General features: G+C 34.6%; 1 protein-coding gene across 1 annotated transcript in view; it reads left to right on the top strand.

Annotated features, from left to right (window-relative positions):
* The window catches only part of SNF4Agamma (SNF4/AMP-activated protein kinase gamma subunit), a 62,397-nt gene that overhangs the window by 34,464 nt on the left and 3,339 nt on the right, over positions 1-24,594 (top strand). The window contains 2 exon segments of the mRNA XM_068297982.1: positions 16,648-16,781; positions 21,788-21,836. Of these exon segments, the coding sequence (XP_068154083.1) occupies positions 16,648-16,781; positions 21,788-21,836 (183 nt within the window).

The raw sequence follows: 24,594 nt of genomic DNA, 5'->3' as shown, positions 1-24,594 counted from the left end.
GTTTCTTCACATGATTTGAATATACAATTTAATACTGAAATCAATCAACAAATCTTGTTACACTTAATAGTGAACACCTTAATCAATTTGTATTACATTTGATAAACAAATTGATTACTTTATATCTACGTATGTTCAGATAGGATCGATTTATTTTAGCTTTTTCTTTAAACGATTTTCTTAAAATTTACGATTCTTTGGGGTTTTATTAAGTATATGAGCTATTTAAGATTGCAAATTCACATTTTGTTGATTTGTAATGTAAACAAATCAATAAATTAATTTATCCTTCTATTCCACCTACATATTGTTTACCAAAAACATTTTGGCTAATTTATTATTTTCATCATTTGTCCCCATTTTCTTTTCCTCGTCTTTATTACATTCTCACAGTTTGATAATTGTTACAAAATAAACCACAACAACTGTATACACATGTGATATATACATATGTATATACTTATATACACATATTTATATAGAATTTGCAACGACATCAAAAAAAGAAATACAAATTTTCTCTATCCCCCGGTCTCGAGTGTGTCAATCTGAAATAACAAGAAAACAACTTTGAATGAATTAAGAGACAACAACTCTTACAACAACAATGCGAACAAGACGAGCCCCAAAGACAAAATTTTGTAATTGTCAAAGACTACAGAATACCCTTTAGGAACTGGGGATAAAATATTTAACATAACCAAGAGATAAGACAATTTAACTACAGCATTTAGATAATTAGACATGCCATATTACATTCAAGTAGTTGCTCTTAGTTACATTTTGTAGAGAATAGCCTCTCTCTCTCTTATCTTATGAGTTTAGGGTATAATCAATTGCTTACGCTTATGCATGATGCACAAGTGAGAGCAGAATGTGCAGTGGCAGCGAAGAGAGTGAGAGTAAGTTTGCAAGAAACAAACTGTTGCTGTGCATGTGAGGACCTTTTGTTTTTAGTTGTGTTGAGCTTACCCTTGTTTTGACCTTGAAATCTTTGTACAGGCTGCAGTTTGTACTTCTTGTTATTGTTGTTGTTGTTTATGCTGAGCTGCATTTTCAATGTCAAGCAAAAAAAAAAAAAAAAAAACAACCACCACCAATGCCGCTTTACCTGGTCCCTTTCTCGCCTCCTCTGTGTCTATCTCTCTCTCTCTCTTGTTTTGCTCCTGCTTGAGCCTTGCAGTTTTTGTTGTTTTGGTTTCTGTTATTGCTGCTGCTGTTATATCAAGTGTCTTATAAAAATGACGTAATAAGATAGAGAAAACAAGCGGTTCAAATAAAGCCCACAGGCGACATGGCATTGATTTTGAAGGGGTGGCGGAGTGATGGAGCGGCAATGGAGCAGAGGAGGAGGGGGATGTTGTGGAGGCTCAGCCTTGTCTGTAGCTCTAATTTGGAATTTGTTATGACTGCGAAAAATGCCGCCCACGACAGCAACAACAAGCCGCCAACAAGAGAGTGTATACATACATATACGTATATGTAACGGTAAGTGGAGCAACATAACACAGAGAGAGAGAGAGAGAGAGGTGCGTAAGACAAGAGAGCAACTGGCGAGAGGGCGGTTAATGTTAAGGGCGAATTTGGGGTATTGGCCTACGTGAGCAATGGCACACAAAATACAACAAGAACAACATTAGAACAATAACACAACAAAATGTAAAATGTTGAAAAATTTAAAACAAAACACTGTGTATGTGTGTGTGTGTGTGTGAACAACAAATACATAAACATAAATCAAGGTATTTGAACAAAATGTTAACACAAAATGTCTGATTAATTTGCTAATTAGTCAGCTGATATGGCTATATCATGCCACGCCCTTACAAAAGACAAAAAAAATAAATAAAAACAAGCCGCCCTTTATTCTGGTGTGTGTGTGTTTTTTATTTTTTCTACGTTGATTCGCTGGTCTTATCTATCGCTGTCTACGCTTTGTTAAACCTTTCTCTCCTTTGATTTTTTGTTGTGCTCACCTTTTTCTGTAATATTTACACACACACAAACACATACACACTAAAGCAGACCCACCTTGCCGGTTTCTCATACACATTGAAATAAACGTTTTATATAAACTCTCCCACATACACACGCACATTGTATATATACGACATGGGTACCCAGTAGGAAATGGAACGCATGGCATCCAGAGATCCACAAACAGCTCCTCCAGTAAACTGAAACTCAAAGTCATGTAATTTGGAATATCCTTTTTCGGAATTATCTATAATAAAATATAAGAATTAAGGTGTTCAACAACCCCTTCCGAATATTGAAAGCCTTTGTGTCCCCCATCTCATGATATCAGCTCCAACTGGGTACGTTCCGACAGATATTCACTCTCAAGTACTTTTGTATTGGCCACATGGTGTTCGCTGTCGCTGTCGCCGTCGCCGTCGCTGTCTCTGCCGCTGTTGTTGCCTTTTTAGTTCAATTCCAACTGCCGGCTGATTCAGACGTTTATTCCCTCACAAAAAAAACTTGTCGTTTTCCACGTGATTTTTGACGCATTAATTTTAACCAAATTCATTCAGCAAAAATACAAAAAAAAAAAAAAAAAATAGAAAAAGGTTGAACCAAAGAATTTCAAACCAAATGATTAAGAAATTTTTAACAAAAAATTAACTATAATTATAAGATCTGTGAAATTATAATTAACCACAACTCAAAAAACCAAAAAACACAAAAAAAAAAAAAAACAAACCGTTAAACGGAAAACAGAAATATGAACAAAAATTTCAAAACAAAGAAAAACTGGATTTTCAACTGAAATATTTTTCGGTTTTTTTTTTTTTCTTCTCATGAATTTTAACTATAAATATGCATGAGGCATTTGATTTAAAACAATTTATGGTTATCAACAAATTAAAGATTAACAAAATCGCTCTGAAATTTTTTGGTGAAAATTAAGGGAAAACTCAAAAAATTAACAGTGTAAATTTATAAAAAAATTAAAATTACAAAAATAAATAAACGAAGAGAATAATAATAAAATAAAACCATGTGATAAAAAAAAGTTATAAATAAACTGATGCCCCCGACACACACAATTTCTGTCATATGGCTCGAAAACCGGCATAAAAAACAAAACGAAAACAAAAACAAAAAAAAACCAAAAAAATGTTTAAAGAAAACAGATTAACAGTTTTATTTTTGGCAATGCCGAATTTTTTAATACCCTTGCAAAATGGTATCAAGTGAACAAACAAGAGGCAAAAAGTTAATATGTAAAAAGAAATCAATTTTTCCTTTTTATAAATTAATAAATTAATGGAATATGTTTCATTTTCAATATTCTCCTCTAATGCTGTGATCGAGAATCAACAATTAATAATATCAAAATGTTTTGCAAGAGTCTTAAATATTTTTTCGAGTAATTTCTAGTCTCTAAATGAAACCTCACATGGGGGAAATTTGTTCTGGTATATGCGAATTGGAACAATCTAAATTTAAATGAATAAAAGTAAAAGATTTGATTTATAACACAGACGAGAAACAAAAAATACGAGGCGCCGCTAATTTTAATATGACGCAAGCCCCAAAACAATCATTAAATTTTATACATAAATAAAATACATATACTAGAAGTGCTCTTTCAGTTTTGAATAGAAAACCACGGTACTTTTGACGGGTGCTGTGGTTATTGTTGTTGTTGTTGATATTTTGTGAATCAAAGTGCGCGAAATATTTTATATATACATACATGTATATGTATATTTCTTTAATAAAACCCATTGAAATGCATAAAACCCAAATGATCTGGAACGGGGAAACGGGTCTTTTGGTCTGATCTAGCCCAGCCTGGCCTGCTCTCAGCTGTTTTTCTGTGTTCTGATGATGATGTGCTTTGTGCAGGTGTTTTTTTTCGGTTGCTTTCAGTTTGTTCTTCCTTTCATTTGTTATTAAATATTTTTGGCGTTGATTTTTCTATCTCCCTCATAAAAGAATGTTTCATTAGTTAGTGTTGTTTTTCTTTTTTTTTGTTTTGCCATCAATTTTCAGTGATTACACATTCAAAATGACTTAATGGATGAATAAATTTTGATTGAAATTTATTTCAAATAATTTTATATTTGATATTTACGATAAATTGCGATAGAATATAAATTTGATTTTGATTTTTATGTTGTTTATCATATGTTTTCGGGTTTTAATAGTGTTTACTAGTTTGACATTTAATCAACAAATGAAATTTCTGGATGAATGGGTTTCCCCATAAGTTTTTATTGAATACATAGTTGTCTACCAATAGAAGTTTAATTATTACTTATAGCTGTTTATTATCTTTATTATTAATTAAACATTGTAACAGAAATTAGGCAAAATTTTCGGACCAAATCTCAAAAGATATAGAAATATATGTACATGAATAAATAGCTATAATATTTCTCAACTTTTTTTAAATTTACCTTTCACTTGTTAAATTCTTATCTTCAACCTTTTTCTTATACCAAAAGCTTTATTAAATTTGGATATTTTATAATATATACCTACATAAGTGTACACAAAATCCAAAAACTATATAAGTTCTGGGTGATACTTTTGATTGATATAGACAATATTATATTGTTGTATCTTTTGATCGAAGAGTGAAGGTTTCAGTTATAGAATATATGTAACTTTTTCCATATCTTAAACTTACTAGAAGTGAATATGTTTTGTGTTAAAAAAAGAAGCTAAAAATTATCATAATTGGCTGTTGTTTCTTATTTCATCTCAAAATACATGCATATTGTGTTTTATTTTTATACTTACTACAAACCAGGACTTTTTAATGATGATAAGGCTCATATGTATACTAGCTTTTGAAGCCTAATCTAACCTACATACATATGTACATCTACACTACATACATGCTAAATATGATAACAGCCCTATTACAGACTATATATATTTCTAGTATTACAGTTTCAGTTTCCCTAGAAATGAAAACAAAAAGCAACTTGTTTTGTTTGATTCTGAACTCTATGTTTGTATGGCTGGCAATTGAAATTCGCTTGGAATAGGTCAGTGTTTCATTATGGCAAGTTGTTGTTGTTCACATTTATAAGACATAAACATACATACATATACATTTCCAAGATTAGTGAGCCAAAAATTCTGCATGTGTGTGTGTGTGTATCTTTTCTTATTGTTTATTGTTTACCCAAATATAATGGCAATATGGAACATGCCCTCAGCACGAAAAACCGTATGTAAATGTATTTGAGAAGGCATTAGAAAAAGAATTTCTATATATGTATGTATTTTCTAGCTAATCCAATTTAAATTTATGCCCAAATTGTTTTCAATTGTTTGTCCATGTCTAAGCTCTTCCATTTTGTTTTGGTTATAAAATTATTTCTTGTTTTTTTCACCGGCTACCTACCGGCTTCCACTTCCTCTTCGCCTGTCCGCTCCCTTAGTGAAATCAAAAACAACAACGAAAGGGGAGAGGGGTGGAAACAAACTAAGAAATTGCGCAGCAAAAATTCTTCTTTGCCGACTGCGTTCTGTTGTATTTTTGGATAAAATCTCACACAGATACAACACACACACACACTCTCTCCCAGAGAGCACAAAAATTTTTGTTGGCCTCTTTCACGTGCGACGCAAAAGCCACAAAAGATACATTTTTATCTGCGTGTAAAAGAACATGGTTAAAAGTGAAAGGTTTTTGTTTTTGTTTTGGCCGTATAAAACTTAACAGGATTGAAATTTAAGCATTTTAATGTTTAAAGATTCCCTGCAGTAAAGGAGTTCCTTATGGAAACCTAATGGAATTCTTTTGGAAACATTTCTTGAGAAATTCATTGTAAAGGATTCCCTGAAACTTTGTATCTTTGTGAAGTGATCGGTATTTTGTATTTTTCCTCTGTTTTTCTAGTTTTTTTTTTTTTGGGAAAGTCCGCAATCTCAAAATAAAGTCGTTAAAAAGTTTCAAAATATTATTGTATTTTAGCCAATCAGTTGCGCCTTTTAGCCATGAATGGATGTTTGTACCTCTAAATTGCAGTCATATTTGTATTTAATGTGTTTTCTTCTATTAGACAAAACTTTGCTAGAATTTTCTAATATTTTTGTTGAAAAGAAACCTGTTATAACAAATGCAAGGTTAGTTAATAAACTTTTAGTTCATTGAACTTTTTACTTTGGAAAGTTTAAATTTTGTTGTAGTTTATTTTTCCTCCATTTATGTGCAGTTGAGATTGATGCTATTCAATGTCATAGAAATAATATATATCTACAGATATTTCTCATGATTTTCGATTGTTGATTCAAATACAATCGAACAAGTCGAATGGTTGTTGTTGCTGTTGTTTATTTGGGGTCACTTGTTTTTGAGAATTGGGTCAAGACGAGGAACTTTACTTTAAACGGCAATTAAATTTTAAGTTCAATTATACAATTTCGAAATCGACAAAAAGCTAAAACATTGTACATATTTCGTATTGTGTTTTGAGTGACTGTCTCTGATTGCAATTGTTGTAGTTGTAGTTGTCGTTACTTTAATTGCAACTCTTTAGGCTTATGGCATAAATTTTAGTTACTGTTTACAGGGTGTTGTGTTTTTTATGCATTTATAAGTAGAAGGTTTTCAATTAACTAAAAACTGTAAAGAGAATACAAAATTGTTTCAAAAGATCAAAGAGAAATGTGCTGTAATTGAGTTTATATATCATTTTGGTCTTTTCTCCATGGTAACTTGACATTAAAGCCAAGTATCTCTTCTTAACATTTGCCCTTGTTCGCATTAACCGCAAACTATTCTTAGTAATATGACTACATTACAGTTAAAATATACATATATGTATATATTTTCTTCTTCAATAAATGCCACACCCACTCGCACACAAACTGGCGTCTTAATGACACCCCAGGCGGTGGCTGGTTCTTGGTCCTTTTGCAGCTGTTATAAGCTTCTCCAATAACAATGACAAACATCCACGCCCAGTTGAGAGGCTATAAAAACTGTCCTCCATCGTAAGCAAAAGAAAACCAATGTCCTTGAACTGCTTTATAAGGCTCAATCCCATCATATAAGTAGAGAGAGTGAGCACGAACAAAGAGTGGAAGCTGATAATGAACCCTGTAAAATATAATATATAGATTAAATTTAAAATGAAACACCAAAACGTGCCTCCTCGACAATGTGTTTGTATACATATATGTGTGTATTTTTTTGGTTGCAAATTTAAATTACAAATTAGCACATTTTTAACAGGCAGTGAGAAAAGAGTGCTTATTGATTTATATATAGATAACTTTATATATAATATAGAAAATGTCATATATATCAGAAGGTAAACACACCCACCTTAAAAGGCAATAATTAGCATTCACGATTCAATGGCCAACTGACTTGAACAGATGATAAGCTACATACCTATATAACCTTGAGTACTAACCTAGTGGAACAGAAAATATCGTAGAATAGAAATGGGTAATGCCTTTAGAACCAAACGGAATAGCTGACCAATTGCTCAAGTTTTGCGGCGCACTTGAATGGGTAAACACACTTATTCACACACACACACACACACACACATTGATTGGCAATTCTAATGTAAATATAAGTGTGTGTGCCATGTATTATGCAAAGTGAAATGGTGAATATATAAAGATATAGATATAGTTCATGTATTTACTTAACAATCAGCCGGTGGCACAACTTGACTTGGAAATTCCCTTTCTCAGTGATAACGAAAACAACATCAACTAATAGATATACCACATAAATTCTAATAAATAACAACAATAATAGCAAAAACGACTAATAGTAGTTTAAGCTGTTTGTTTGTTTATTTTTTTGAACGAACCACAACAACAAAAATAGCAACAGCAACCACAATTGCAACAAACAAATTAATTAACTAAACTATTCTCACAGTCTCTCAAACTAATTCTCTCTCTGTCTCTCTCTCTTTCAATCTCTGTGCTAATGTTTGACTTTGCCTACAACTTTTAATTGCAAAATATAAAAGATTTTATAAGCTGTTTTTACTACTACAATTTTCATAGTTTTTAACTTTAGTTTTTACATTTGTAAAGATCTTGAATTTTAACTAATTTTGTTAGGACTATGGACCATTGCTATATATGTTCCTACAGTTCGGCTAGAACCAAACACATCAGCTAAAATTTCAGTCTAGTAACTGCAAAAGACGTGTAAAATGGGAAACATTTGCCCTCTAAGGTATGCAATAGTCAGTCCAAGAATTCGTTTTATTAAAAAACTAAAAGATAGATGAAAAAAAAAGCGGTATACTTATTTGTTTAAAAGAGTGAATAGTTTTTTAAACTGTTGCATACTTTAAGGGGCAATGTTTTCCATTTCTTCATCTAAGTTAAGATTGGAGATCTATTTACATATATGTATATATATATAAACTTATCAACCTTCTTTTTTGCTAAACTCACTGAATCTCTTAGTACTTAGTACTAACTTAGTACTACTTAGTACTAAGATTCTAGATTCTTATCGAAGGGAGGATAGATAATCGAGGAACACTCGAGTTTCCAGACTTAAGCATTCCATATATTTTCAATGACTGACTCATGCCCATCGCGTGGCCGTTTCCTCGCCTTTGATTTCACAAGACAGAGTGTATACACAAAATATAAAAAATACATCTAGGGACCTTTGTCGCCCTCTATAAATGACTCGACACCGACGACATCCACAACGATGACTACGTCGTTTGTCGATTCGAAACACTCGCACACACATTCTCTTCTAGTTTTCAACTTCTTATATAATCTCTCTTTCTATATGTACATATATACCCCTACCTATATGGGGGGGATATAGAGCTCTATCTATATACACATATGTATGTATTTCGTATGTTTGCATTAGCAGCAGCAGGAGGAGAAGACAAAATAAAAAAAAAAAAACCGGCAACATTTGCATATGGAATAAGCCGGTTGCGTTGTCGCTTCTCCTCAGGGCGAGTACTTCAAGTAGACTTGAGTTGAAACTGCTTCCTCACGGCAACAAAACAGTGACTTCAATATCAATTAATGGGTGCAAGTCGAACTCAAGAATATATATGTATAAACAGATATTTCTGTATATATAAATGTATAATTGTGTTTACCCTTCTAATGGGCGAGTTGACATTTGACTTTGTTTTTTTGTTTTCTGGTAAATACACAAATCAGTTAACGCAAAGAAAGATAGTTGAACAGGGGCTCTTTAAACCATATACTTGAAAAATTAATTGTTCATATTATTATTGAAGCTTTCAAAAAGACCATAACAAATGGGATTCACGCGCCCGAAACTCGAGCAATTTGCCCCCGAAAATCTTTTGTTCGTTGACGTCACACAAAAACCATTTATCAAAGACTACGAAGAACAGAACAGGCAAAGAAAAAGAAAAGGCAAAATATTATACTATACAAACAACAACAAGATATATCTAATGATGAAGAAAACGTGAAAATTATATAAGTGAAAGGAAAGGAGCCTCTCGAGCACTTTATATGCATACTGCAGACTTTTAGATACCCTGCAAAATATAAAGTTTGACTTTAGCTATGTGGATAAAGCTTTAAGGAGTTTCAGCAATTCGATATCAGATTAGAACTGATCTGGCTGATAGAGTATATACTCTTCTCCAGTTGGTTACTGGGTAATCTATTTTCTTGTTCTTTGCTCTTCTCTCTTCTTGTTTGCCTTTTCTTAGCCGTCATGTGTAATTTTATATACTTACTAGGAATATTTAAGTTTCTTCATGCTTTTCTCCTTGGCTTTGACGTCAATGAAAATTTATGTAAATATAATTCACACTAAGACTCAAAGTTGTTGTCCTTTTTTCCACAATGTGCTAATTAGTTTTTACGAGCCCCATTATGGTCAATATTTATTACCAATATCTCCATATACTCGACATTTATTGGGGCTTGGCCAAAAAAGCAAAAAAAAAAAAAAATACAAAAAAAAAGAAGGCAGATAAGAGAAAACTACTTTAGAGATTGCCAAGTGTATAGTACATATAAACAGGCAGACTTTTTTATATTCCACAGTTGAGCCTCGAGCTGTTCGTCAACAGTTTAATCAGAAAATCTAAACAAAAGAAGAAAATGAAAAGGGTTGGAGAATAAATAAATGGAAAAATACAATAGGACAGCAATCTAGTGCAAATGATTTGCATTCCAGTTGTGTAATTAAGAAACCAAGTACGAGTCCTTGATAAGAAGAAATATTAATAGCTATCTATACATACAAACATTCTCCTCCTTTTAAGGGAGGTCTAGGGAGTGGATTATATGTAATAAAAGGAAAGTCAACGATTTGGATTGGCTTTTAAATACATGGGCAACTTGTTTCGGCATATAATGTGGCTCATTCGTATACAATCAGCAAGAGAGTTAAGACTAGATGACTTTGGCTTAAATATACTTACAGATCAAAGACTGCAAAGGCTATATGAACACAAAACTGATATACAATATTGGTATAATGGTTTCATCTTAATTACCAGATCATTTGAATTTTGCCTAAAAACTAAAGCACACACCTCCGCCTACAAAACGGCAAATAAATGTTTGTTGCCAAAAAATAAGGCAACGAATGCCTCGTCTCTCAAGGACCTATTGAACAAGTTTACACACTGATACATACGGATAAATATACACAGACACTGCCTCAAGGTGGCCGCCATCGTTACAAAATTCTTTCCTCAACTAATTAACGGATGGCAAACAGTTTTTTTTTTTGTTTCGTTTTTGTTGTTTCAACGGGAATTGTTATGTGTGAGGTACAGTTGCTTCCGGTCGCATGTAGTAACCTGACATATGCATTTGTTTAATTGCAAATTCTAATGATGCGGAAATAGAGAGGAAAAGAAAGAGAGAGAGAGAGAGAGAGAGAGGGGTGTGACACAGAGGGAGGGGCACCGCCCCTACACATTTTCTATGGATCGTAAATCATTTAAATTTTTACTAGCTGCAAAATTGCATTTAAGTGACCACCACCAACTTAGATGACAGTTTTATGGTTTTGTTTTGTACTTGAACGTAAGTTCGTGGCGCATTAAGGGAAAAACAAAGTTGCAAGGACAGAGAAAGGTTCAAAGTTTTCTGTAAAGGTCATGCACCTTTTTTTTGTTGTTGTTGGTAAGGCGTTGAGGCTATTTTCGAATCTAGGTCGAATTCAACCCCCAACTGTCCTATCGAGTTCAACGACTGCATTGAAGGTCATTTGCACTGTGCACTGTGTGATGGGTATTTTGGTCAAAAGTCCAAAGCTCTATAAAAATAATTATCTCTCCCTTGCTGTCTTATTGAAAGTGTTTCACTTGAGTTAAACTACCAACCACTTAACCAATAGATAAAGTGCTAGGCGAAAGTTCATCGAAAGTACATCGATTTATTGGTTTTGATTTCAGTTGGAAATTTGTTTTTCACTGCAAAATATGTCTCTAGTTCTCAAAAGCTGAATCATCGAGTTATTTGTTTTTCATTCCATTTAAGTGCTCTTTCCACACTTTTTTGTTTTTATATTTCAACAAACAAAAGTCAGCATAAATTTTGTGGGTAATTGGAATCCAAGTGCAGGTTACCCCGTCCCTTTATGGATTCTAACTTCCCTTCCTTTTTTCCAAGCCATCAAATCGCACACCTTAGCACATTTCTCAATGTTCACGGGCATTGCCAGTGTATGGCAATTTATCGATAGTTACTTATATGTATACCCAATCACGTTCAAGGTGAATGATGGCCAAAATCAAAATTGTAATGCTAAGCAACATAACATAATTCTTGTTTTGCTTAACATCCAACACCAAGTAAGGCAAATATCAAGTATACGACACCGTGCACCCATAATGTGTGTAGAAATGTTTGTATGTATTGCATATTTGTTTTGTAAACACTTTGAGATAAGGTAGACAAGCAAACAAATGAACCATGGAGTATTTTTAATCACAATCTATAGAGTATAGTATTTCGTTATCGCGTCTGTATGGGTGTATGTATTTTAATAGGGGGGCGCCTGGGCTTGTCTACCAGGGGGTCTGGCATTAATTTTTGTTTTCTTTTCGACTGATTGTCTTATCGTGTTATTAAATTTTTGGCATAATAAAAGGTTCGAAACAAAAAAGCAACAGCAACTACAAAACGGTAGACGTTAATCAAATCAAATATTTTCAAATAGATTTCGTACACTTGACCTAAATGCGCAATTTCTAGAAATTGGCAGTATGTCGACTTTAAATAAAGTATGTTACCCTCTTTTCGTATATGTATATACATATAACTTTCACTTTTTAACTACGCATGCGTTGTCCTTGAACCTCCAAATAGGGTGTGTGTGTATATAGGGAGTCGTCTCGGCTCTCAGCTAATACCCTAAGTTATCATGTTTTTATCTTTGCCTACTTTTTGGCGTCTCATGAGGGCTCTGCGGAAGCAACAACAAGAAAAATGCCAACATGTTTCATTTTGGGCCTATCTTAAGTTAATATTTGAGAGTTTTGATAAATTTACGACCTGACAGTTGGGTGTTACTTGCATATTTATGATCCACCAGAGGTTTGTCCTTGTCCAGATGTGTGTACATACATATGTATGTATGTGTAAAGTTTTGCATTAACCAACCGTTTCCTTTGCTAATGCATTATCAATTTTCGTACTTATTTAAGATAATTGTATTTGTATTTTTGCTCTCTTTGCCAAGGTTGTTTATCTTAGCCCGCCTTAATATGAACGCCCGCCCACCCACTCACTGTTAACCTTAACATTTCACTGTTAACCAGCATCAATTGTTCACTCTCTCTTAAGCTCGCTCTCTCTCTCTCTCTCACTCTCTCTTTTATAAGGGGCACTTGTTTATGCGTAGCATCGATGGCCGCAGCACGTGCAATATTCTTTCATTTCATTTTCATTCTTCTTTCAGTCTCTCTTGGCATTCTTAGTCAAACGGTTGTGTGTGTATGTGTATTTGTGTGTGGGGGAGAATCTCCTGCATATTATATTTATGTCTGTGTGTTTGTGCGTACAAATTTGATTACGGTAAATAAGTTGACGTGACGAAAATCATGGGCAGCTTTTCGGGCATCAAAGGAGGAGGACAGTGGGTGGCTGGGCCACAACTTAACCTCAATTGAACTTGGTGTTTCTCTCTCCCTTTCTCTCTGTCATTCTTTGTTCTTTACATGGAATTAAATTAAATAATTTTGTTTGTTGAAATATGTCCGCAAAAACAACTTGGAAAAATATAATCAATAAATTGTTTCGTTTTTGCTTTATTGACGTTTCTTCATTTCTATTTCGTGCCCGGAGTTATCTGTTATCACATTTTACCTAGTACTTTTTATTTGATAGTAAAAATATAACTTTGCTGCTTTCTTTGCTTTTGCTTTGGTTTTCGTGCTTCCTCTTTGACCAATCGCCTTTGCTTTGTTGTTTGCTTTACAACTGTAAAGATAGAGGCGGCCTCTTCCCATACCCCTTACAAGTGGGGCATATGGCTATTAACCAGAGCTTTGCTTTAGATTATGTAAATGAATACATATGTATATTTTGTCGTAGACAACTTGTAAATTGTTTTAATCGAGTTGTGTTCATTACCATTTGATGTCATTATAAAATCATTCAATTATTTACTCGACAAATCAATCTGAAATCAGTCTAAACTCTTAGTCTTTTCATAGCTAAAGTCTAGAGTTTTCTGTTTTTTTTTTTTTTGAAAATTTATCAAATTTTTTTGCAATTTTTTCGCAATGCATTTGAAGTTTATAAAAGTGATAAACGTGTTGCCACTTTTATGATCGTAATATGTATTATTATTCTGTCAATTTGATTATGAAATTTCTTATGCAAATTCTCGCTATTTTATTTGTTTAGTGCATTCATTCATATGCAACATGGCAAATAACCGCAGCACCAATAGCAACAAAAACAACATCAGAAACTGCAACAATAAGAAAAACAGCTGCGACGTCGCTATCAATACGCCATAAGTTAGGTGCTAGAATCGACTTTGAAATACCCTTTCAAACGTAGAAGATTCAAAACTCAACAAACCTGAAGACCTACGACAATTGGAACGTTATTAGTGTCCTTGCGCTTGTACTAGTTCGGGTTGTTAAAAACAGTTTCGCATCTATCTTCTTTTTAAGCGATGGACACTTAATGTATGGACTTAAAACGCCTAGGGGAAGTAATGTACCTGTATTACCCTAGTGAAATTGTAATAAATAAAAAAAAGCTTAGCGCACATTGACTTTGCCTTGGCTGGCGGTGGCTTCGATGTAGACGTCGACGTCGGCGATGGCAGTGGCAGTGGCGGCATGTGGTTGTGGGGGTGGTGCTCTGAACTTGTTCAAGTGCAAGCCTGTGGCTATTGCTGCTGCTGTCGCTCAGTCGCTGCAGTTAGCTTCTCAACAATAGCAACAACAAAAAACCATTTAAAACCTCGTGAAGTGTCAGTCGACAATATTTGTGTTTGCTGCTGGCTAAAAGTAGTAAATTTTGCGTTTTTTCTTTACCCCTCTCTCTCTCTCTCTCTCTTTCTCTCTCTAAATATATATTTAAACAAATCAAATTGTGAAAATGTTTCGCACAATAGAGCAACAATAATAAAAACAACAACAACAACGGCGCACGTCTGTCTGGCTGCTGCAGCTTTGACTTAATTTAAGTGCGTTCAACTAAGAACGCGGGAGACCAAAGTAGAAGAAAAAAAAGCTTTAAACATAACAACTACAACAGTGTGTGTGTGTGTGTGTGTGTGCTTGTTGTGCTTTTTATTTACAGTTCAAGGATTATGTGACTTTAAAAATATAAAACTAAAAATCCAACTGATTAAAGTTATAAATTTGACGAACAAATTAAAAACAAGACTTACACTGCATTAAATAAAGTGTAACCAAAAAAGAAAAGTTCACAACGGAAAAGAAAAAACTACATAAACTAAAATATACATAGTTGAAAATGCATGGCATAACGCATCTCTATCGGCAACATGCCGTCGAAAAGCAACTCAGTGCGGGCGGAGAAAGCTGGTCCCAGCACACGAGCAATCGGCATCATCATCTATACAGCGGTTTCAGTGGCGGCACTAGTGAGACCTCCCAAGGCAGCCAACTCTATAGTGTGGATTCATCGAGCAGTTCCAGTTCAAATTCAAACAACTCCAACAACTCTGGCGGCGGCGGTGACATGGGCGGAGTCACTGGCAGTGCCTATGCTCAATGGCAAACAGATCGTCACTTGCATTCACAGCCGCAAGCGGTGCCCGATGCAAATAAATCGTTGGCGAATCATTATCGTCAGTCACCCACCCACCATCAGCATCAGCATCAATCAGGCGGTGCTAGCGGTGGAGGAGGAGGAGGTGCTGCCAGTGCTGGAGGAGGTCACCGCAATTCATATGATTCCTCCTCGGGTTACATAAGCAGCAGTCTCAAGCGTACACCATCCTCGAAACGTAGTTTCTTTGAAAGATCTCACAGTCCGGCTATCTATGGCGTAAGCAGGAGTTTCATAATTAAATCAGAATACAGTATTTTGGCAGCAGGTTTATAGAGTAGCACAGAAATTCATTTGAAAACTTTCGTAAATGTAGAGTATAAATATTGAAGTTTCATTTTTCAAGTTATTTTGTTTTTATTCTTTTTTGGCTTTCCTTCTTTGCTTCTTTACCGTACCCACATAGAGTTTTGCACACATCACCCACTCAATTTTGCGATAAATCGATCAATCATTTATTTTTTATTATCGATAATGAATAACAAAAGACAGCTGACCATGACCGTGTTGAAGGAAAAGTAAATCAAAATAAAGGAGTCTCTTTCCCGCTCTTTATAAACGTGCTGCTAAACTGTATGAAAATTGCAGTGTTTCCCATCTAATTGTAATCCAATCCACCATCACTTCCTTTCCCGACCCCAATTGCAGAGCATGCGTCGAGGAGCACCAGATTTTGGCTCACCGCCACCCACTGCTCCAGTGGGTGGTTATTTCCCACACGATCTCGATGATATCTATGAAAGTCAGGCTGATCATCAGTATTTCACACATACCGGCGCCATGGGACCACAGCGTAGCTGTGAGCGTCCCACGGCCATCTCAATATTCCATCGAGTCTCGGCAGCGAACAACTCGTTGGACGATTACAGTGGTGGTGGTTCGCGGCAATCCGTTAATAGCATGGACAGTGGTGGACCGCGGCAACGTTTCGATAATACATCATTTGCCAAGAGTCTCAGCATTGATGAGCAGGAACTGCCCAGTCAGGGATCACCACACAAGGAGCAGAAGAATAAGCATCATCATCATCACCACAATCATCATCATCATCACTCCATACAGGAGCTACTCAAGCACTTTGGCAAAAAGATGCATGTCTGGCCGCGTAAACATCATGATGCCCAAAGTGTGTGCACCTCGCCACAGAATGATCCTCAAGAGAATTTCCGCACACGTTCAAAAAGTTTGGATGTCAATACTCTCAGTCGGCCAAATCGAATTTTGGATGATTGTGGTGCCACCTATAAAATCTATGATCGCATTGTTAAAGAAGGTAAATGATATCGATAGACAACTGTTGGCCTGGTACTTGCTGAAATTTACTATAATCTATGAATAATAATAGCGTATTCTTTCTATTTCTTACTCATTTTTGTTCTTCTTGTTCTGTCTTCTTTTTTAAATCAGGTGCTCATATGCGTCGTGCCTCTGCTGATTTGGAAAAACGACGAGCTTCAGTTGGTGCTGCCGGTCGAAGTTTACGTGGCGATGGCACCTTAGATCCACATCATGCAGCTATATTATTCAGAGATTCAAGAGGGGTAAGTAAAGAAATATAAGCAATGTAGAAATTATACGAAAGGGTAGATATAAATGTTTGATTGCGTTTAAGCTACAATTATGCATTTACCTAGTTCTTAAATATTTAAACCTTTTGTTTGTTATTTATTGTAAATTTTTTATATGGTACGAAACACAGTTGTTAACTTTTACTACAACAGATCTCAAATTGAGCTATACAAATTTCATTGCATCTTTTGGGGGCGTATGCGAAATTTTTCCATTGCGTGCAAATGGGGATACATGCAAAAACTTTATTCCCATTCTGTTAGCCCGTCAACAGCTTTCAATTTGAATTAGCGGATAACTTTTATATTTAAACTATATATATTTATATATATACATTTAATAAAATGATTTGTGGATTTAAGAATTTTAAAAAAACTTTAAAATATTAACTTGAGACGACCCACAAGACTAATTATTCAGTAAGATAGATAAGAGCGTAGCCAAGAACACGTGATTTAACTTACAAGCATACCCTGCTAAGATGTTAATTAAATATTTATCCATAGATTTACTTTCCATCGAGTTGGCAAACCATTTTCTTTTTAATTTGTGACACTCTCTAATCCGAATTGGTATATTTCTTGATTGAATAACGAGTAGTCATTCAATTCCATAAACTAAAATTAACTGCTGCCATGGCGTTAATAAATTAGTTAGTCAAGGGGCGGCCAAAGGTTATTTATTCATTAGGTATACTTTTTGTCAAGTGACTGATAAGTGATTAATTTAACCATCATGATGGGTTTTACTTTTCATTTTTTTTTTTTTTTTTTTATTTTTTGTAATGTTTCCTATATTAATCTATGTAATGGTTCTCACGTAATGCCTTCAACTGACCACAGCAAGGTCACGTAATGCTCTTACAATTTTGTGTCTGTTGCTAAAACTGGTTTGCCTAATAGCAACAACAACAACAACAATAACAACTATTACAATCATTATTATTTATTTTCTGTGAGCAATTCTTGTCGGTTTACGTCAGAGTTTTGCGTCGGTGGTGAAAGTCCCAACGCATAAAACAATCTACATATATATGTATGTATGTGTGTATGTATGTATATGTATATAGCCAGCATTTGCTGGCATTCCTTTAGCTTATTGATATATTCTTGCTAATGATGATTAATTAGCTGCGTACATTTCACATCATTTCACATGATTTCCAATATATTGCCAAATGCCGAGTGCCTTAAGTACTCTTTTGTATCTTAGTGTGTGTGTGTGTGTGTGTGTGTATGTGTACATAGTGCCATGTAGATATAGCTGCTGCTCTCTAGCTATTTCGTTTATAATCTTTTGTATTTGTAGCACAGTTTATTTTGTTTATCAGGCATATTTACACACAAACCCAACGATCCTCTCTTCTTTTTCTTCTTCATCAATCCACTCTACTCTATTCTGACTCACATTTAATCATGATGGTCATGTTGATAATAATGATAATTAGCGCGGAGAGGCCACTGGAGGCCTTCTTGAGCTTTTCTTTCATTCTCAATGTCGTCGTCGTCGCTGTCGTGTGGGTGCAAGTACCTTCCTCCTTCCCTCTCTCTCTCTCGCGCTCTCTCCTTTATAATGACAACTTATCCTACATTTTGCTTCTCTCACTCTCTGTACAAATATTTGGTAAAGAAGCGGCAAGGCAAATGCAAACCAATGCGCCATGCGCTATCGGTACAATACTCTTCTATTGATTAGGGTATATGGGAAATGATCACCAATGAAACGTGTCAAAATATCGAGGATATCCTGAAGAATGTCCTTTAGTTCCCTCTCGTACATTTTTGCCAAGAAGAGGTTTGCCTTACCAACCAATTTGCTTCTCTCTCTCATCTCTGTCCATCTAAACGCTACTAAACTAGTGATGTCTTTGAAAGTGTATACTAATTTTCGTTATGCGTGTATCCGCTTTTAGGTTCTTGTATTTACTTAAGCTTTAGCACTCTCGCACATATACATACGAACACAAATAGAAGACTCTCTTTTGGCTGATCAGATGAGTGAGTGCCATGTAAAAGTATAAGTACGTGTGTGTGTGTGTGTGTGCTTGTGTGTGTTGCTGTGTGTGGGGGGTTCATCTACGCTCGCCAAAACTCTTAACCAGTTTACGTTTACATTTGCAAGCGCGCAGACGTGCCCGGAACAGGAAAGCTAGCGTAAAGAGAACTGCAAAACAAAACACATAAATAATTTTAGAGGAAAAAAGTAAAAATAATAATAATAAAAATAAAGGCAACAAATCGCGCTCTGATAACTGTTTGTGCTTAATTCTTTATTACGTCTTCATCATCTACGTAAAGTGAAGTGTTGTGGGTGGTGTGTGTGTGTGTGTGTGTGTGATTGTGTGTGTACATGTATCGTCGTCGGTATTCCGCCTTTGAGTCAAGCGCACCGCGTGTTGGTGTGTTGCCCTCGCCTTTAGCAGCAGCAGCAGCAACAACAACAACAAGGAATGCAACAACCAAATTGCCCATCAGCAACAACAAAAATAGTAACAACAACAGCAACAATAATGGCAACAAATTGAGCGTACGCTTTGACCCAAATTTACCCGCCGACAATGACAACAATAACAACAAAAATAGCAACGACTATGGCAACGGCAACAGCAACAGCAACAACAACCACAACCAAAATGCAAAATCTTCACGCAAAGCTCGCTCTCTGAGCAATTCCCCGCAATATCATCGAAAGAAACGTTATAGCAATCTGCCAGCCTTAATGTCAAACAATGGACCAACAGCCGGTCTCAACTATCATCTATTGAATAGTGCAAATCTCAAAGATATTGTCGATGGTCAACGCCAATCGCATCACGTAAGCAGACGCGATGATAGCACCACCAGCAGCAGCAGCACCAGCAACAACAACAATATACCAAAAACAACAACAACAAACATTAGCAATGGCAAAACTAAACAGCAAAAAGATGGCAAAAAGTTGACGGCAACTTTAACAGCGGCCATGTCGTCGTCATTGTTGCGTCGCAAGGCCCACAGCAATAGCAATAACCAGCAGCAACAACAACAACAACAACAGCAGCAGCAACAACATGGTCGACTGCGCCACTCTGTAGGTCATTCACCGCTTCGTACAGAGCTTCCTACTAGTGCGGCTGCAGTTCAACAAACATTGGTCTACGAGAGACGGCATATTGGAGGTAGTTTAGCTACCACCAAAAGCAGTTTCAGTGCCCACTCCTCACCGCATCGCCATCATTCGCCGAATGCAGTGCATCAATGTCTCTTGATGCGACGACGAAGCGATTATAGTGTCGAACAGATTGAGCAATGGAAACGTCAGCAGCAACTACAACCTCATTTGGGTCGAAAGATTAGTGTAAGTTAGAATCGTCGATGATCCAGGTGGGCAGGGACGCCCAAGATTTAACCATATATGAACGTGGAACTGGTGGACCCCAAAAACTCACGAATTGTACATCATTTATAGCCCAATTAAATGCAATTTCGGTTTCAATTTCGTGGAAAGCTCTTTTTTAGATGGAAAGCTTTTCAACTCAAATGGAAACGTTTTATTTTGGTTTCAATTTATTTTGTATTGTTTTGTTTTCTATTTTAAACCACAAATTGTTTCGTTAGTTTAGCTAGGCTATTTATCAATTGCCTGCTAAATGCCTAAGAGAAAGAGATTTAAAGAGAGAGAGAGAGAGAGAGAGATGATGAAAGATTAAGAGAAAACGAGAACTCTATTGTTGATTGGTCTAGTGAATATTTCAATGCTACCATAATTCAATACTACTTGAAGTCACTTTAACAATTTCGTTTAATTATATTTCACGCAAACAAAAGATACGACATTTTCCACTCATAAATATTTCATTGCAAATGTTATTTTATCTCTGATGACTGCTGCGATTGCACAAACACTTTATTACTACTACTTTGTATATATATACATACATATATAGTAGTAGATCTGGAGAACTGGTCTGCTATCAGCCTATATAGTTTTATATACCCTATACTATATACAATACAATGACAAATTGTTCTGTTGTTTACATTCGTTTTTGGTGTTGTCATTGTGACCTATATATATAATTGGAAGATTATTCGTAGTTGTGAGTTTTTGGCACACAACAATGGAGAATCGTAAAAGGGAAATAGCTATACAGATTATACGAATACGTGGGGGCTGAAAATGCATGTATGTATGTGTATGTGTATCATTTGGAAATTACTACAATCACTTACATGATCTGGATTACATGAGAACTGTTTTGAGATCGTCAGTTAGTTGGTTACATAGTCTCTTCTATACTCTTAGACTTATCATCTGATTTGAGATTGTTCGTTTAATGATCAGATCATAGATTAATGCTAAATGCATGTCTGTTTTAATATTTAAAGCTATTATTTGTATTAAATTCTTTTAAAATATATCCAAAACCGACATTTGGGACATCTTAACAACTTACAGAGGTTAACAATAATCCAATTAGCAATTAAAGTAGTTCTACTTATCTTTTGATTTGAATAGTTTGAAAGCCACAAAAATTATTTCATTATCAGTAGGAATCCTTAAAAGAGACCTACAAGATTCAAGGCTCTGATTCGTCTTATTCTGTGTTCTTTTGTGTTTCTATTGCTTTTGATATAGCAATATATATGAGGTATCTATAATATTGCTGCGCCTACTTCAAGGTCCTCTACATTCCCTTTCCCTACATAAGTTGGTAATCTGTTTGTGATTGATTTATGAAACGACAAAATGGTTTCATCTGATCTTCATAGAAAGTTTCAAAGGATTCTTGATCTTTTATATTACGAGGGGAAATTTCCATAAAGAATTATCCATTATCAAAATACAAATATATACAAAATCGTAAAATATAAGTATACTTTTTTATGGGGTTTTAGGTTAAACTATAAACCAAAAGATCAAGTGTTTTTTTCTACATTATAAAATAAAATTCTATTATTTAAACTAAAATATTTTCCATATTTCATTTTAATTGCAGTTGCCCGTTGCCGATCCGTTCCTAGAGAAAGTCAATCTATCAGATTTTGGTGAGTATTAGCTAGAAATTTGATGGGAATTAAGGGGCTGGCTGATGGAGGGGGCGGGGATGAACACAATTGGCATTTGATCAAGAGTCTACCTCTGCGAGTTGCTAAAAACAAGGCACACGACGCTGTCGTCAAAGCTAAATATTCCTCATTTATACATACATATATATGTATAATAGATACCAATATATACGCAATTTGATTGAACGAATAGATGTGCATATATCAAAAGGATTATAAAAACATAGGCATGCTGTTTGCTTTGAGAGTAGGCGACAAGAAAAAAAACTAATTATATATAAAGATAAGTATTTATATTTATGGAGAATCGTTTCAGTTCTCATTTGACGTAGATCCCAAAACCGAAACCGAGAAAAAAAAAAACACACACACCCCCGTGTGCAATATAGTTTACCCCAAAAGCTAATTATAAGTTCTCGACATGGCAGAGCTTGGTGGGAGAATTGAGAGAAGTGCTAGAGAATCGCATTCTCTCAGCATTGAGATCTTTGAATATGTTTGCCAATTTCAAAGATATTTCGTGAACCTCATTAAATGTCCATTCAAATATATACATACCTACATATATATCTATGGGTATTTTGCGTTGATCTCTCACCAAAGATATATTCTGTTGGCTTTTTTTTCCGCTCACCAGGCAGCAGCAGCTTTGTTGTTTTTCCTTTTGTTTGTGTTTCGTGCAACACACCGTTTAAATGAAATTTTCTCAAAATGAAACAAAACATCAAAAACAAAGCTAGAGAGAAAAACCATCTAAAGATCAGTTTATGATTAAATTTCGAAACGTTTAGAACATCGAACGGCGAACGGGGACAAATATTCCTTTTTGAATATTAAGCGAAATAAAATATATAAATTTTGTGCAGTTTTTTAGTTTTTAAATTTCATAGAAAATATATAGCAAAAAAATATAACCAAATCATCGTGACCACGGAAAATTAGTGTGTGTGTGTGTGTGTGTGTGAGAGTGTGCTGACTGAAGGTCTCCCTAATTGTAGTTCTTAGTCACTCGTCAAGAATTCAATAGAAGGCGCCGCGACGCCAACTGACAACGACCACAAATACAAATACAAATACAATAATAATAAAACAAAAAAAGAAGCCACCCACGACCCCAGAACGATTCGATTTTTCAATTGTTTTGTATTGTGCAAAAGGAAAAACCAAAACAAAGCAATTTTAATTAACTTGTGCGCAAAGATAATACCAAATCGACAAATTAGTTACTTTTTTTCTAAAGCAAAATGAATTATCTCTTGCAATATTCAATAACAAATATTCAATTGTTGCTGTTTTTGTTGTATATCCATATATTTTCCATTTTATTTTATTTTATTTTGTTGTTGTTGTTTAGTTTTGCCACACTTTTTCCGTTGGCCTTCTGCGGCGCACACATTTTGTGTGGGTTTCTTTCGCTTTGGTCTCTGTTGGCATTGTCGTTCTCTTTCCTTTCGCCACAGAATTTGTTTAAAACGTGTGCCAGACATTTGGTTAAAACATATTTCAAAAATCATAAATATTTCGAATATTCCAAAAGACAAAGACTAAAACTATTGGGAATACAAGAAGAGAAACCAATAAATAAAAAACAAATCCCTATTTTCCTTTGGCAATGAGTTTTTTCTTTACACTGCGTTTTAAAATATTGGATAATAATATTTGTAGTCAAAAGTTTTTAACAGATTTTAGTTTCCCAAATGAAAATATAGCAAATGCAATACAAATAAATGATCAGTATTAACTTTGGTCTAGGAAAAGATGAAAAGGTTTTTAATATTCTCGACTAGACTTTTTATTAGGGTAAACTGTTTCATATTAATATGTAATTATTACAAAAAGTATTTTAATCCTCTTAAAAAGAGTCACATTTTGTTATCCATTGAAGAAAGAGTTTTTATAAATTTTTGTCCAATTTTTAATATCTTTAAATTTATCGATATTCGATATATGAAAGCATCGGCAATTTAAAGACATTTATTACCACCAAAACTATAAATGTATATTTATATAAAGAAAAGAGTGGATAGACTGATATTCTTCCCAGTGACAGGAGCTTTTTTGAAAAAAGGACACATTTCACATTTAGGGACAAGGTAAAACGCCATAAGTTCAACTCGATTTGAATATCCGAAAGATCGTTAGACCTTCAACAAAATTCAATTCAATTCATTAGGTAAATCGGCTCTAAGAGTTTCAATTGTTATTGCTGGTTTAGCTATGTTTATAATTGACTGGGACTAAGTGAATCTAGGATACAAAGAAATTAACTTTTTTGTAAAGCGTGGGGTTAAAAATATTGTATACCATAATTCGATGATTAGAGCTCTTAATCGATTTACGATACAATTATACAATGCTATAATGTTTAAGCAAAAAGCCAAAATCGATTATTGATTAATCTTGGCTTTACTAGTTACTCTTTAGCTTCTCTTTCACTAATATGAATTAACCTTCGACGTATTCCAGTTTCTCTTAAGCATTGAGATAATTAGATTGTAAAAATATATATTCCAGAAAGGATAATTATCTTAAGAACGATTCGTAAGATCCAGGATTAATTTCGAACATTACCAACTTTAACTTTAAATCTCATTATTTAACTGAAAAGGAGGCGCGTCTTAAGTGTGTCGAAAATAAAATATCATACCACCGAAGAATTTGTATTCCTCTTGTAATGTTTCCCAAAATTTACGAGATTTTTAAATCATCAGAATTGAATAATGCATTTCATTTTGGT

Source organism: Drosophila tropicalis, unplaced genomic scaffold, assembly GCF_018151085.1.
Source record: "Drosophila tropicalis isolate 14030-0801.00 unplaced genomic scaffold, ASM1815108v1 contig_859, whole genome shotgun sequence".
In the NCBI taxonomy this organism is placed as follows: domain Eukaryota; kingdom Metazoa; phylum Arthropoda; class Insecta; order Diptera; family Drosophilidae; genus Drosophila; species Drosophila tropicalis.
This window is presented reverse-complemented; position numbering and strand designations above follow the sequence as displayed.